The sequence below is a fragment of the Microtus ochrogaster genome, linkage group LG2 (assembly GCF_000317375.1).
Source record: "Microtus ochrogaster isolate Prairie Vole_2 linkage group LG2, MicOch1.0, whole genome shotgun sequence".
NCBI lineage: Eukaryota > Metazoa > Chordata > Mammalia > Rodentia > Cricetidae > Microtus > Microtus ochrogaster.
In genome coordinates, this window is record NC_022028.1 from 47,476,234 (window position 1) to 47,492,097 (window position 15,864).

A 15,864-nucleotide genomic window follows, 5' to 3' on the forward strand; every position below is an offset into this window, starting at 1 on the left:
ACAGCAAACACCAGGAAGAGTCTGGGGAATCCTGCGGAAGATGGGGACTAAGGATTGGAGGATCAAGAACATCACAAGACAACTCACAGAATCAACTCACCTGGTCTTAGGTGCTCAGGGAGACTGAACCGATAGCCAGGGAGCCTGTGTGAGACTGACCCGGGCCCTTTGCATGTGTTACAGTTGTGTAGCTTGGCCCTCTTCTGGGACTCTCAACAGTGGGAATAGGGGCTGTCTCTGACATAAGGACATAGATACTCTACATCCTTAAAAATCAAATGTACAGTCAGGATTTATTGTTTTTTAAAAAAGATTTGTTTTTATTTTTACTTATGTGTGCATGTATATGTCTGTGAGTGGATGCCAGGAGTACAGGTGCCCACAGAGGCCAGAAGAGGGCAGAGGAGCCCCTAGAGCCAGAGTTACAGATGGCCGTGAGCCACTCAGCGTGGGTGCTGGGAACTGAACCAGGTATTCTGCAAAAGCAATAAGCACTCTTGATCACTGACCCATCTCTTCAGCCCAAGATTTGATTCATGGTAAACAAGCATAATCATCTCATCAGTATACAAATATGCTTTCATCTTTAATAAAGGTAAAATTTTATATATATATATATCCTACAGGATTGTCCTAAAATAAATTTTTTATTTATGATTTATTCTGTCAGTGGTTGATTTGTACAGCTACCTTATAAACCTTCCCAGGAGCCGGGCATAATGGCACACATCTTTAATGTCAGGACGTGGGAGGCGGAGGCCAAAAGACCTCTGAGTTCGAGGTCAGCCCGGTCTATAAAGTGAGTTCCAGGCCTGCCAGAGACCCTGTCTCCAAAAAAAGAAAGAAAGAGAAAAAAAGTATTCTCAGGTGTGAAGAGGCATGAATAGAAAAAGCATAAGCCCTGTCATAGAGATTTCCTTTCCTTTTATTGTTTTTGTCTTTTAAGACAAGAGTTCCAGGGGTTCTCTGTGTAGCTCTGAATGTACAGAACGTGATCTGTAGACCAGACTGGCTTCAAACTCATATATCTACCTGTCTCTGCCTCCAGAGTGCTGAGATTAAAGATGTGTGCCACCGTGGCCAGCCTATTCTAGAGAATTTCGTCTCTCATAAGTAGGTTGGCGGATAATAGCACAGTCTATAGTGACTGTCCAGGTAGTAAGATGTCTCTGTCAATTCTAGAATGTTGGAAGTTGATTGCAATGCACTTCCTGTTAACTTAGGTAATATTATATCCTTCTGGAGTCTTTGATGAAGTTGAAGAATAGATAGATATAATATTGTAACTGTAATTCTTGCTTGATACCTGTTTTGTTATATGTAATTTTACTATGTTAAAGTTAAAACCTTCATTTTTATTTAAACAGAAAAAGGGAGATGATGTGGGAGTCCCCTCTGTGTGCTGTGATTACCATTAATAAATAAAGAAACTGCCTTGGCCTGTTGATAGGGCAGAACTTAGGTAGGCAGGGAGGACTGAACTGAATGCTGGGAGAAAGAAGGGCAGAGTCAGACAGATGCCATGGAGCTGCCAGAGACAGACGTGCTGAAATTTTGCTGGTAGGCCACAACTTTGTGGTGATATACAGATTAATAGAAATGGTTAAATTAATATAAGAGTTAATCCAATAAGCTAGAGCTAATGGGCCAAATAGTGTTTTAATTAATATAGTTTTGTGTGATTATTTCGGGGCTGAGCAGCCAGGAACTAACTAGTGGCTTCCTACAACAACAGTCTACCTCAGGAATCCTGTAGACCCTCCAGCCAAGCTCCAGGAGAGAGCAGCCACTACAGGGGGTACCTGGAGGGTATTGTGATCCTCCAGCCAAGCTCCAGGAGAGAGAGAGGCACTACAGGGGGTACCTGGAGTATACTGTGATCCTCCAGTCTAGCTCCAGGAGAGAGAAGCTACTACAGGGGGTACCCCTGGAGGGTATTGTGACCTTCCAGTCTAGCTCCAGAGAGAGAGAAGCTACTACAGGGGATACCTGGAGGGTATTGTGAAGACCCTTAGGCCATTCTGACACGCAACAGTACTAGGCCATACCATGGACTTGCAGTAGATCCCATGGTATGGGAGAAGGTCACAGGACTGTCCCACAGGAAGTCCCTTTGAGCCTAGGACATGAGGGGGATGTGACTGTGGAGGGCAGAAGGTGTGGTCATCAGACATAGCACCTTTCCTCCCACTGTGAAAAACACTGCCCTGGACAAGGCCAGTTAGGCATTAGGAGGCCAAGGGGCTGGCAGGGTGCAGGTATGGAGAAGGGTGGCCAAAGGCAGAGACACTGGCATGTAAACATCCCCAGCTGCAGTCCTCAGTGCTGGATGAGCCTCCCACCCTGACTTTAGCTCTGCCTCTGGGACTCCCCATGTTCTGCTGTGTGTCTCTTCCCTTTACTGTAAAACCATGGCTATGCTGTGACAGCTCTCTTTGAGACCACTGAATACTTCCCGAACCACCACAGTGGAGTGCATGCTCTTAGTTGCTACAGTGAGGACAGTTTTGCAATGCTCTCCTAACTCCAAGTACACATGCTCGGGCTGGCGTGTGCACTGGAGCGTCTGCTCTGTCGGAAGTCAGACTCTGGGGTGATCCTGCTGTCTGGCATCATTCTCCAAGGCAAGGAACCAGGCTCCCTGGAGAAACGCCTGGTACCCGGACCAGGCAGAAGATGCCCAAGGAGAGCTCCCAGCATCTGTTGACATCAGGTGAATAAGCCCTCAGACACACCCACCCCACAGATGGGCAGACCAGAGCCATCAGGGAGCTACTGAAAGAAATGCCGGTGGCCTCTGCTGAAACAATTGCAGTTTAAAGGAAGTGGTGTTGGATGATAGCCCAGAACATGAGTCCTCAAGAACATAAACCAATGATGGGGAAATCCTCAGGGAAGAGGAGAGATGCCTCTGCAGTAGAATCCAAGACTCCGCAGACCCTGCCCTTAAGAAGAGGGAGCACAGCTCCCCACCCTGGGCCCAGCGTGGCCACGCCCTACCCAAAGGCACAGAGTCCAGCACATGAGCGTCCTGGGAAACACCTCCTCTGGGCGCTTCAGTGATGAGTTAGGCTGGCAATGAGTGGATGGATAATGACATGAAGAAGGCCTCAGTCTGCATAAGCTTCCTCCTGACAACCCAGGTCTTCTCTACCTGGGGTAGAAAACATGGGCTGGGGATGGTGAAAAAGGCTCAACTCACTGGGTGCTGGTAGCGCACGACTTTAATCTCAGAATTCAGGAGGCACAGGTAGGTAGATCATTTAGAGGCCAGCCTTGTCTAAGAGCGAGTTCTAGGACAGCCAGTGCTGCACAAAGAAACCCTGTCTCAACCTCCCCCTTCCTCCCAGCTCTTCCAAATGTCTGCCTCAGTATGAAAAGCTCACAGCCAGAGGAGTCTGAGGAAGCAGGAGGACCACATGTCAAGTTCCCTCCAGTAAACTACTATTTCCTTTTGTGGTGTGCATTCACATAGGTGTGCTCACATAGGTATGCACATGTGTGTGCACATGTGAAGGCCAGAGATCAACGGCCAGCATCTTCCTCAATAGCTCTACCTCGTTTTACTTGGAGCTTATCAATTTGGCTAATTCGACCGGCCAATGAGCTCCGGAAATCTTACTGTCTCCACCTACGTGGCACCGGGGTTACAGAGCCATGTCTGGATTTTGACATGGGTGCTGGAGATCCAAACTCAGGCCACCAACAGTGCACAGCAAGGACTCGACAGGCTGAGATGTTTCCTCAATCCCCTAATTACTGCTTTAAAGTTAGTGTGTGAGCAAAGCACTCGGGGCTGGGACAAGATGGGAACCTTCTACCATCACAGCTGAAGCAGCCCTGAGCAGGCACACAGCCCCAACACGCTCCTCCCTGGGCTGGTAGAGCGGGCTGTTTATGCAGCTCTCCCCATTCTCGGAGCCCCAAGCACATTTTTCAGATGAGAAACTATAAAGAGGGAAGGGACCCTTGACCAGGGTCACATTTTTTGCTTAAGAACCAGGAATGGAATCTGCATCGCTGGCTCTGTTCAGCTCGAGTCTTGACCTTGTGTCAGCGCAGAATCTGGCTTGAGCAGAATGGGTGTTCCATCTTGGGAAGCCACCCCTTGGCCATTTGACTTCACAGCATGCCATCCACCTGCCCCACGATAAGGATGAGGGTTCACAGATGAAGTGCACATAACCTCTGCTTTATTCCCAGATGAAAATGCAGTAGGAGAGAGGATTGTTTTTAGGAGGTAAAATAAGCAGTAACAAGCCTCTGGTGGCTCACATCTGCAATCCCATCATTGGAAGGCAGAGGTAGGAGGACAGCATTAAGTTCAAGGTTGGTCATAGTTGTACGATGAGTTACAAACCCTCAAATAAATAAATAAGCAAATGAATGCATGAATGATAAAAAAACAAAAACCAGTAACGACAAAGAAACACTGAAAGCCCAGCAAGGATGAGAGCAGAGAGCCCTGAAGCTGCTCCGCCTGCCCATGAGTGCAGCTCTGCACTTTTGAGTGCCCCTTGCCCTGTGCCCATTCTTCATCCTTTCACTGTGCAAACAAGTTAGACACGCTTAGGGCTGGGTAGGCTCCATGCCCACTCACCGAGGTCTCCCCACAGAGTGCCCACGTACAGACACTCACCCTTAGTGGGGATCAGGGGACGGAGGAACACAGGCAGGTGGCAGGTGAAGGACTGAGAACGAGATGTCAGAGCTGTCTGCAAGGGGCGCAGGAAGGTTAATGGACATGTGCATACATAGGCTGGACACTAAGGCCAGTGGGAAGAAGGCCGAGGGAACACACTGGTGGGCTAGCCAGGCTGCCACCAGGGTAAGTCTGGGTGCGCCTTTCATAACAGCCAAGGCTGAGGCTCTGCGGGTCCCATGGGGCTTGAGTGCTGACTCACTCACCTTGCAGAGATGGGAGCCTTCAAAGACGGCTATCGATCCTTCCCTTCCCTCTGAACCCAGGGCTGTGGGGATCCAGGGCTGACCACAGCTCTGGAAGAGATGGCCAGTACCAGACACTCACCTTCTCGTTTGCTGCCGTCGACTGGCCTCCAGTTCCTGCAGCTCAGGCAGGGCATCCCTCAGGGGGTGCAGGTCACCCACCACCACCATGGCCTTGCGTCTTCGCTCCTCCTTGAGCTTCCGCTCAGCCAGTTTGATGGCTTCAATTTCTGGGGAGAGACAGGAGAACATGCAAATTAAACCCATTCCCCAGCGCCCCCTCCCAGAGGCCACCAATGCCAAGGCACCCACTGCACCCTGGGGCCTGCTTGTTCCCACAGAGCTGAGTGTTGTTTCCCCCTGTCACGTGCTCTGCGCCCCTAAAGACTGGGGGGGGGGGCAGCTCTGAGTTATTTTTTTCTTCTTAACCACAGAGGCACACTTTAATTACAGGGCTGACTTGAGCTTGGAGCTGTAGCACAGGGGACTTCCCCCCACTGTAAGGGGTACAGTGCAGGGCCCGGGCACACAGACACAGGGCTGAGGGGACCTACAGTGCAGGGTCTGGGCACACAGACACAAGTGTCTGCAGTGCAGACACGGTGGGGGGCGGGGGTTGCAGTGAAGGATGTAGGTACAGACACAGGGGCTACATTTCCTTAGGTCTCTTACTGAGAAAACACAATATCCTTTTTATCCTGGGCAATCTAGAACCATGTGGCACTTCCTTGAGACTCCAAGATGGGGACAATGGTCATGGGGAGGAATTGACAGCCACAGGGAACAGCAGGGAGCAGAGTGGGTGGCCAGGTGGCATGCACAGCACTAATGGAAGAGAAAGTTCACTGCAGGGCACAGCCTTGGGATTGGATTTTCTTCAAAAGATGGATTTAATTCCAAATTGCTAATACGACAAGTGCTTAAACTTGCTATTTACCGCAGGTGGCTGTGGGTGTATGCAGTTCTGGGACAAAGCCCCACTCTCTCTGGGTGGCATAGCAACACAAGGCCCTTTAGTCAGACACTTCAAACACGTGGTGGCCCTAACAGAGGAGTGAGGCCGCTAGCAGCTTCTCCCTTAGCGAGGTACAGGCACCTCTGCCACCCACTCCAGCTGGGAAGATGCCTCTCCCTAGGCAGGTCAGAGAGGCCCACCCTGACCAATACAGGCAGGCCCAATACAGCAGGGGCTATCACTTCATCCTGAGGCAAAGACAGTCCTCCAAACCCTCTGCCCAACGCAACCTGAGAGACTTGGTAGATTTATAAAGTGACAATCTGGTGGGGGTTTTTTCAGGCTAGCTGGAACAGAGCAAACAATTCACTTAGCACCCCATCACACCGTCCCTCTCCCCTGAGCCAAAGTTTGGGGCCTGAACTTCCCTAGAAGGAAGAAGCACTAGGGGCCTCCCTCTCACACACACCTGGCAGACCCAGAGAAAGAGCGAAGCTGAGAAAGACATGGAGCTCAAACACACACAAGCAAATCCAAGCCAGAGATGCCCAAACAGGGCAACCCAGGGCATGCAGGGATAGTTTGGTATCTGGAAGTTGTTGAAACCCACAACGACCCACGGTAATGCCGGCTAAAAGGAAAAAACCCTGGTCCTTGGATGTGCCAGAAGAGATGTGGTAAAACTCACTATCTACTCATGGTAAAAGATACAATGAATCCATAAACAGATCAAAGATAGTAAGCTTTCTACTTACTGAGCTCAACAAGATGGGGCCAACCGCAGTCTCCTGGCACTCACTCCCATCTGGCAGCTCGCTGCTACCAGTGAGGCGGGGGTGACAGAGGCAGAAGAAACGGCAGGGAAACGGTGGGGGTCAGGGCAGACGTGCCCAGTCTCAATCCCTACCCCACATTACAATTGGACTTTAACCAAACTGAGCTGGGAAACTAATCTAAATCCTATTTTTTTTTTTTGGTTTTTCGAGACAGGGTTTCTCTGTGGCTTTGGAGCCTGGAGCCTGTCCTGGAACTAGCTCTGTAGACCAGGCTGGTCTCGAACTCACAGAGATCCGCCTGCCTCTGCCTCCCGAGTGCTGGGATTAAAGGCGTGCGCCACCATTGCCCGGCCTCTAAATCCTATTCTTAAACAAACAAAACAAAACAAAACCATCAAGTGCCAGAGACAGGAGGATAAGAAGTTCATGGTTTCCAGGACAGTCCAGGATATTCAAGACCCTGTCTCCAAATATGAAAATCTCACAGTAAACGTAACATTATTGCAACAGAACAAGCAGGAAGGCAGAAAGTGGGTCCCACTAACCCTCAAAATAAACAAGAATAGAGTCCAGAGCACAGTCCAGACGAAGACGGAGAAGTGGCCACACCTGCTGCTGCCCCTCACTCCCTAGCCCGGAAGATGAACTACTTGAGACTCTAAGTAGAGAGCCACCAAAAGCCCAGACACAACATCGCCGGAATCCAGGGAAGGAAATCCCAGCTGTGAGATGCAATTTCTGAGTTGCTAAGCCTCAGATGGGCGCGTCAAGTGGGAGTTGGCTGTGGGTAGCATGAAGTGTAGTCCCGGAGGACACCGGAAGCAGGAGAGTCTGAGGAGACCACAGTGTGAAGGGCCATGCCATCATCAGACCCCGCTTCTGCACTCCAGGGAGGGAGACCATTCCTCAGGGGGCTGGCACTGGGGAGGTTAAGTCAACAGGCCAAGTGGAGCAAAAGGGAGGGAGGGAGGGACAGGACAAAGGTAAAGTTTGGGACAGTTACGCACAGTGGTAGCCATGAGAGGTATTGGTAAAGGTCCCAGAGAGCCTCGTGTGTGTAGCTGCCAAACCCAAGATGCTAAGAGCAATGATGAGAATATCGTGGTCCTGGACTTGATTCAGTGCTGGTGGCAAACCCTCCTGAAGGTGACCAACAGACTCAATGCGACCCCAGTCACAATCCCTCTAAGCTGTTGTCTTTAAAGAGAAGGAAAAAGGAACAGTAAAATTAAATGGCCATGCTGATCACTAGGAACACCCAGAACATCCTAAGACAAAGGAACAGAGGAGACCTGTTTCTGCTAAGACAAAGGAACAGAGGAGACCTGTGTCGGCCTGCTTGAACTACGGTGATCATGGGCCACAGCAGAGCACGGAATGGAGAAAAGCCACATGACTCTCAGAACAACAATCCAAAGATGAAGACAGTCTGCATCAGACTGTGGCGACCCACCAATTCACAGCAGACAGACGCCACTTCTAAGGAACCACACCTAAGGACTAGCTAGGCTCCAGCTCCTTCAAAACAAGCATCTCCATGACTTCAGGTTAGATGCTCTTTGAGGTTCGTTTGTGACACAGAGTCTATTATACAGTCCTGGTTGTCCTGGAACTCACTACGGGCTGACCTAGAACTCACAGAGATCAACCTAGGCAAGACTTTCTTAAACTAAACAAAACACATTATAACCCTGTGGAAAAAGAAATATGAGTTAGATATTTTTAAAATTAAACTCTTGCAGTTAAAAAAAAAAAGCCAGGCAGTGGTGGCACATGCCTTTAGTCCCAGCACCCAGGAGGCAGAGGCAGGCAGATCTCTGAGTTCAAGACCAGCCTGGTCTACAGAGAGAGCACCAAAACAGTCATGACCACAGAGAAAACCTGCCTCAAAAAGAAAAAAAAATGTTAGGATACTAAATGGGCAAGACAGTCTAGTCTGCAAGGAATACCGCACACACCAGGACGAGCAGGTCTCCACACAGCTGATCAGTCAGCAGTCCCCAGTACAGCACAGAAGACCAGAGCCAGCGGATCCCAGCACACACAGATGACAAAGGCCAGCAGGTTCTCGGCACACACAGAGAGCCCCCAAGCTCAATAATAAAAACCCAGAGCAGCTTGAGAAAAATGAACCTCACTGAAGATGAACTGCAAGGGAGATGAACATGCGACAGCACTCTCCCACAGAACAAAGACCAGCAGTCCACGAGTGTTAGCCCATGTCCAGGTCCATGACTGAAGACTGGTCAGCACGGCTGTGGGGCCACCACAACTCTCATGCTGCTCAAGGGGGGCACATGAGCGGCTGCTTCAGAAGAATGTCTGGTAGTTGCTTATAAAACTAAACATACACCTGCCCTATGACCCACATTCCATTCCTAAGTATTTACATAAGAGGACTAAAAACATTGCACAGAAAGACTGGAACAAATGCTCACACAGCCTTACTCACCCCGGACAAGATGGGAAGGCAGACATCCATCAACACCACAGGGCAGCAATGATGGACACGAACAGTGGGATGTCCCTCAGCCATGGGGTTGACCACTGCCGCGAGCAGTGCAGCGTGGCAGGAAGGCAGAGCATGGGAGTGATGCACTCCTGGGAGATAACTGCAAACCCGACCACAGACACACGGGACATGGCACCTCACCCTGGGCAGCCAGGTAGCAGACACAGCTGTCAGAAGTCACTGTTGTGCAAGGTAAACACACTCCTCACAAGAGAACAGAGAAGGCCACAGACAAGCTAAACGCTAGCCAGACCTATTTGTGGGCAGGTATACAAATGCTCCTAACTCGTTTCGAAAAGCACTGAGAAGATGCAGAAGTGTAGACAGGAATGGACCAATGAACGGTTGTGAGATAAAGAAGTACGGTGCTAACTGAAGACGCAGCTGCCACTGTACTTGGGGCCAGGGAGTCAGACAGGAGCTAACAGCGCAGAGAAGACAACAGGACTAGTGATTAGTAGCCAGGATTCTTGGACTAGAGAGGAAGCCTCTTAATGAATCTAAGCAGAAACAGCAGACCACAAACACAAACGACAAGACAAACTCAGCAGTGAATCTGAGGACCCGGGTTCAGTTCCCAGCACCCACAATGTAGCTCACAACCAACTATAACTCCAGTTCCGGGAGATCTGATGCCTTCTTTTGACCTCTGCAGACATGTGGACCAAACAGGCATACACAGAAGATATCTAATAAGAAAGCAGGGTTGGAGATGTAGCTCAGTGGTAGAACACCTGTCTAGCATAAAAAAGACCCTACATTTAAGCCCCAGCACTGGGAAGGATTGGGGAGGGGGACAGAGGGAGGAAGAAGCAACACACAGCCTTTTGTGAAGAATGTCTGAGATCTGATTAAATTAGACTATTTTAGAAGAAATCATGAGCAATCAAATCGATCAACCACCAGGAACGAAAAGTTCCACATCAAAGAAGCACACCTCAGACCCGATCAGGTCCCACAGCTGAAGCCTCAGCATTTACTGCTCCACAGAGAATACACTGCACAACCTTTTGCTAGAAATTGTGAGAAAGTGAAGAGACAGCCTATTTCTTTAAAAACCATCTATAAAGTAAAAAATAAAAGCTAGGAATCACTAAGGAAATTGACCAATTCCTATAAATACTGCTTCCAAAAAACACCCTTTTCTTTAAAGTTTTCAAGAAAAAAATGAGAATTACCTTATTTTCAAGAAAAAAATAAGGTAAGTTATATTTAAACATGCAAGTATATAAAGATGAAAATGTTCCAAATTAACTCCCAAAATTGGCAGAATCACACTAAAAAGATAACAGCTAAGAAAAATAACTTACAAAGCATTCTTTACAATTTTCAAATAAACACAAGAAAACACTTAGGAAAAGTCACACATAATCAACATTATGGAAAACAAAACTACCTAGTACAGGAAGGGAGCGAGGGAGAGCTGCTCTATCTGCTCCAGATGCCTGACGGAGACTGAGACCAAACCCAACCCCAGACAAGCCAGGCGAGCTGCTGTACTCCCGCAGACCTTCAGCTGCATGGCAGAGGCATGGAGACCAGGAGTTCAACGTCAATTTTGCCTACCCAAGGAGTTAAGCCAGCCTGCACAGTAGGACACCATCCTCAGCCAGACCTGGAAGGATCCACAGGCAGGCCTGACCTCTATGGGGTTTTTGACCCCCCAGAGGTACGTGTCACCTCTATAGTTAAGCTTTCACCGTGGCGTCCCAAACAGACCTTGTATCCAAAGGGACAGAGAACAACTTTCAAGATGGTATTCTACAGAAGAGGAAGCAAGGAGGTTGCAGGAGGCTCACACCGTGGGTCTATGTTCACTCTGGGGACAAACTACCTCATGCTGTCCTGTTGCCGACTCCCTCTATGTGGCCGAGTGAAATCAGTCAGGGAGTGCTGCCTCTAAGGCTTCCTGGTGAGCTCCTCCTTGATCCCATCAGGGTCTGTGAGGACAAGGCAAGTTTGGCTAATTCACAAGATGACGATAGGAACTTACTCTGCAGCCATCGCTCGTGGCGAAGCCTCAGTTTTTCCTTCTTGGGCAAAATGGTCTTTGGCTCTGTACCTGAGAGAGAGAGCACACGAGTAATTAGTGAGGTCAGACGGAGTCTTTCCGCCCAGGTCCCTCCATCCCTGCAGAGGTTAAGGCCAAGAACAAGCAGGCTGTGATCATGCCCGTAAGGCTCTCCAAGCTCGGCTGGGCCCCCAGTCTATTTGTGTTAACGTGAGGTTGCCTTGGTGTCAACCAGGTCCTAGGCATGACATACCTCCACCTTGCTTGCCAGCATTAGGACAGAAAACCTGAAAACAAAGTCCCCCGGAGACCGCCCATCACCAAACACCAGCTTGCAAGCCTCTCGTCTCTGGCTCTCCACCCTGTCTTTACTGGTGGTAGCTTCGCCTGCCTGGTTTTATCCTCTCCTCCTTGTGCTCCTGGCCTCAGATAACCCGCTATGGTATGCTGGCACATCCCTACTGTAAGAGCTGGACTGTGTTCCAAGTCCATGTGCTGCAGTGCTAACTAACTCTTGGTTCTTTAGAATGGAATGGCAGGCGGCCAGGCATGGAAGTTCATGCCTATTATAATCCTAACACTCAGGAGGCTGCGGGAAGAGAACTGCCATAAATTTGAGGCCAGCTTGGGTTACAATGTAAATCTCAGCTACAAAGCAAGACCTTGTCTCAAAACATTCCTTCAGAAGGAAAAGCAGTATGACTATCTTTGGAGACAGGAAGTGATGGGTAGTTCTGAATGTCAACTGGACACACTGGGAAGGTAGTCTCAATGAGAAACCGTCCAGATCATGTTGGCCTGTAAGGAATGTCCTTAATTGGATTGAGGAGGGAAGGTGTACCCTGAATCCGGGTGGCACCGTTGCACGGGCTAAGCCCCAGACTGAAGGAAAGGAAAGCAGAGGGCAAGCTCTGCACTAGCATGCCTGCATCGCTTCATCCCTCTCTGCTCTCAACCGTGGGTGTACTGCGACCAGCTGCATCGAGTTCCTGAATAAGCTGTTTCGGCCAGTGGCGTAGCAGAGTTATGTTAGGCAGGGAAATCTGAAGAGAGAGAGAGAGAGAGAGAGAGAGAGAGAGAGAGAGAGAGAGAGAGAGAGGGCGGAGTCAAGGAGACAGACACCATGTAGCAGCCCAAGAAGAAAGACATCAGAAAACCTTACCAGTAGGCCACAGCCTCATGGTGATACACAGATTAATAGAAATGGGTTAATTTAAGATGCAAGATATGAGCTAGCTAGGAATACACCTAAACTATTGGCCAAGCAGTGTTGCAATTAATATAGTTTTTGTGTGAATATTTGGGTCTGGGAGGCCGGGAACCCAAAGAACAGTCTCCACTTACACATACATGCAGGCAAAATACTAAAATAAAATGAAACAAACAAAATCATTTTTTAAAGTCACAGGGTTCATACACAAAGGCAGTTTAAATAGAATGAGGTCCCCTTCACAAATGAGGTCACGGCCCTGATCTTACTGACTGGTATTCTTATGACGACCATGAGACAGGTGCACTCAAAGGGAAGACACCATCTGCCAACCAAGGAGGACCAGGAGAACCAAGGCTTCCCTGTCACAACTGGGTCTCGCAGTTCTAGCCTCTAAAACCACTGAGACAATACACATTTAAGCCACTGGGTCTGTGGTACTGCCAGACAAGACCATCTTCTCAAAAATGATGAAGAGCAACCAGCCAGGCAGAGGACTTGCATAAGTCCCCAGTCCCTGCTAGACACCACTGCAGGCAGACAGCCTCTCTGTGGCTGAATATTCATTTGCCTGGGGACATTTAAGAACACAGGCTATATCTCTACCAGGAACCAGATGACATGGCCCCATTTTTCAAAGGAGAAAACCAAGGGTCACCATTGCATGCTCTGTGGTAACATCAGTTAGAGCCGTCCAATTACCCAGAAGTTGGCTGACTGTGGAACAGAGACAATCAGGCTGTGTGAGCAGAAAGCACCGAGAACAATGAGAACACTGCCAGCAGGGCTTCCTCTTCTCTGAGAATGATCACAGCCCACTCTTAGGACAGCCGGAGACAGCTAGGGTCACCACCCGGCCAGTGCAGCACCTCCTGCCTATAGTGAATAAGAACTAAGCATGGAAGGCAAAACAAACAAAACACTGGTTACTGGGCCTCCAGAGCCCCACATCCTCAGGCAGCTGGGCGGCATGGCCTCTCGGTGAGATGTGTAAGTCTATAAGTAAACCTGGAACCCCACTTGATGGAAACACCAGGACTGGAGGGTGAAGGGGGTCGGTTCACTGGTATCTCGCTGCTAGGCTGCTCCAGAACAACACAAGAATGGTCCGTGCCCTCGGCCTTAACTGACTTCCCCAGAGATGACACATGCGCCTAAGACCATGTGTAGGAAACACGGTCTCCTGACATCTTGTGCATGTGGATGTTCCCGAATAGTACAAGAGAGAAGCTGCTGTGTTTAAGGATAAACAAGAGACAAGTCCTGTCGTGAGAAACTGGAGACCCTGTTAAGTTGCTTCAGCCTCCGTGAAGGGACCAGGCACAGAGCCCCAGCAGCTGGTGACTCAGGTCCTTCCCAGTTACAGGCAGTGCTGGAGCCCCGTGCCCCTGCTGCCAGCCTGGAGCTGACCTGCTCTCAGCTCTCCACCCCTAATTACTCATTTCCCACTAGAAGAAAGGGCTGGGGCTGCACAGCGTGGTCTGAGATGGGGCTATGGAGAGGGGGTAAGAGGGCCCGGGGCTCAGTAACTGCTCCTCCTGCTGGTCTAATGAAGGAGCATCCAGTGCACTCTACTGAACTTCAGTGTGCCCTAGCACCATACCTAGGCAGGTGTCATATGACTGGATGCAATGTCAAACCACAAGAGGAGTGACAGCAAGACCTAAATGTGGGGTGTCAAGCTGGGGTAGGACTTGGGGGTTATCTAGGGTGCAGGGAAACTGGTAAGAAAAAATGAGCCTAGTACAGTGAGGGGGCAATGTGCCCAATGGTAAGACATCCCAGGAGGCAGGAAGCAATTCTCTCTGGATGATTCTTTCAACTTTCTGTAATTCTGCAATTACTCTAAAGTAAAAATAACACCCAAGGTCAGCAGAGACTGGACCAAGCATTAACAGGCCTAGCACCACACAGAACGCAGGATGCTGGAGCAGGCTACCGAGAATGCTAGCTAGAATGTGACCCTCTTAGCCCTCCATGGCTCCAGAGAAAAAGAACCGAACAGGCTGTTCTCGCAGATGCAAAGCGTTTGGAATGCTGAGGTCATGCAGAAGCTGAAGTCCTGACACAGCCCTCGGGGTCCCGCCGCCCTTGGCACTGATGCTTGTCCTTGCTTCACTAGACTCTGCACAGGCTGACGGTTACTCCCTGTGGGCAGAAAGACGGGCCCAGAACAGGCAGCAACCAGACACATATGGGCAGCCTCCATGATGAGCTGACCTGTGCTGCTTGGAAGGGAACAGAATGAGCTGTGGCTGCTGCCTAAACAGAGAGAGCTTCCCGGGAGCCGCTGTGACAGGAAAAGCAGCTCAGTCCTAGCTGTGCCGGGACAGCAGGGCTTTGGAGTGCGGCTGCTTCTAGGCTTCTCCCTGACGACTGCCTGTCACACTCTGCGGGAAGTAAACAGGGCCCAGAAGCACTTCTGAGGAGTGACGGAGTGACAGCAGTGATGGCCATACAGGGGCAGGACATCTCGGTCCCAGCTTCCTTACCAGAGAATCGGAACTCGGAACAGGTGCCAGGCTAGTCCCAACTACAGAACTCCCTCTACAGCTTACCCTCAAGGATGAGCAAAATGTTTAAAATAAAGCTTGCAACGCAGTTGAGACCTAAACCAATCACCACTGACCGGGCTGAAAGCAAGAGGACCGGACAGACAGGAAGGAGCCGAGCAGCAACAACGTCAGCCTGTACCAGTATCTTCCTAACATGAGACGGAGATGCCACCTCCTGGTCCTCCTGCTGCTCAGTACCCACGGCACCAAGGGAGAGGGGCAGTTTTTCACTTCTGGGACAGAACAGCTGAGAGGCGCAGCACTGGAGAGCCCGAGGCAAGAAGACGGTCTGAGTTCGAGGTCAGTGTGGACTGAGGTGGGACCGTTTAAAAAGGAGGTGGCTCAATAGCTCAGGTGGTGAAAGTGCTCACTGTGCAAGCCTGAAATCCGAGTTCAAACCTGGGTCCTACAGCAGACAGCAAGAGTTAACTCCTGCAAGCTGTCATATGACCTCCAAACATACGAGGTGGCTCATATACTTGCACATATGTGCATATACATGCACACACTGTACACACATCAGCATCACAACAATAATAAATTTTAAAAAGGAGGAAGGGCTTCATGTGGGGCTCTCTGGATCATCTAGATGAGGTTAACCGAGGCAGGAAGAACCACCCTAAATACAGGTTGTACCGGCAGTTCCACGGGCTGGAGTCCCAGACTGCAGAAAAGGAGAACGTGAGTTGAACATTTACCACCCTCTGCTTCCAGACTGTGGAGAGAGGCAGTGGCTCAAGAAGGCATCTGGGGCTGGGCTGTGGTGGCGCACGCCTTTAATCCCAGCACTCGGGAGGCAGAGGCAGGTGGATCTCTGGGAGTTCGAGGCCAGCCTGGTCTACAAGAGCTAGTTCCGGGACAGGCACCAGGGAAACCCTGTCTCGAAAAACCAAAAAAA

The 15,864-nt window shown here is 49.9% G+C and overlaps 1 protein-coding gene across 1 annotated transcript in view; it reads right to left on the minus strand.

Annotated features, from left to right (window-relative positions):
• Positions 1–15,864, minus strand: part of Fam207a (family with sequence similarity 207 member A) — a 32,895-nt gene that overhangs the window by 6,295 nt on the left and 10,736 nt on the right. Inside the window, exons 3-4 of the mRNA XM_005360245.2 lie at positions 11,184–11,252; positions 5,030–5,177 (exon numbers count right to left, since the gene is read on the minus strand). Of these exons, the coding sequence (XP_005360302.1) occupies positions 5,030–5,177; positions 11,184–11,252 (217 nt within the window). The remainder of the gene's footprint in view (positions 1–5,029; positions 5,178–11,183; positions 11,253–15,864) is intronic.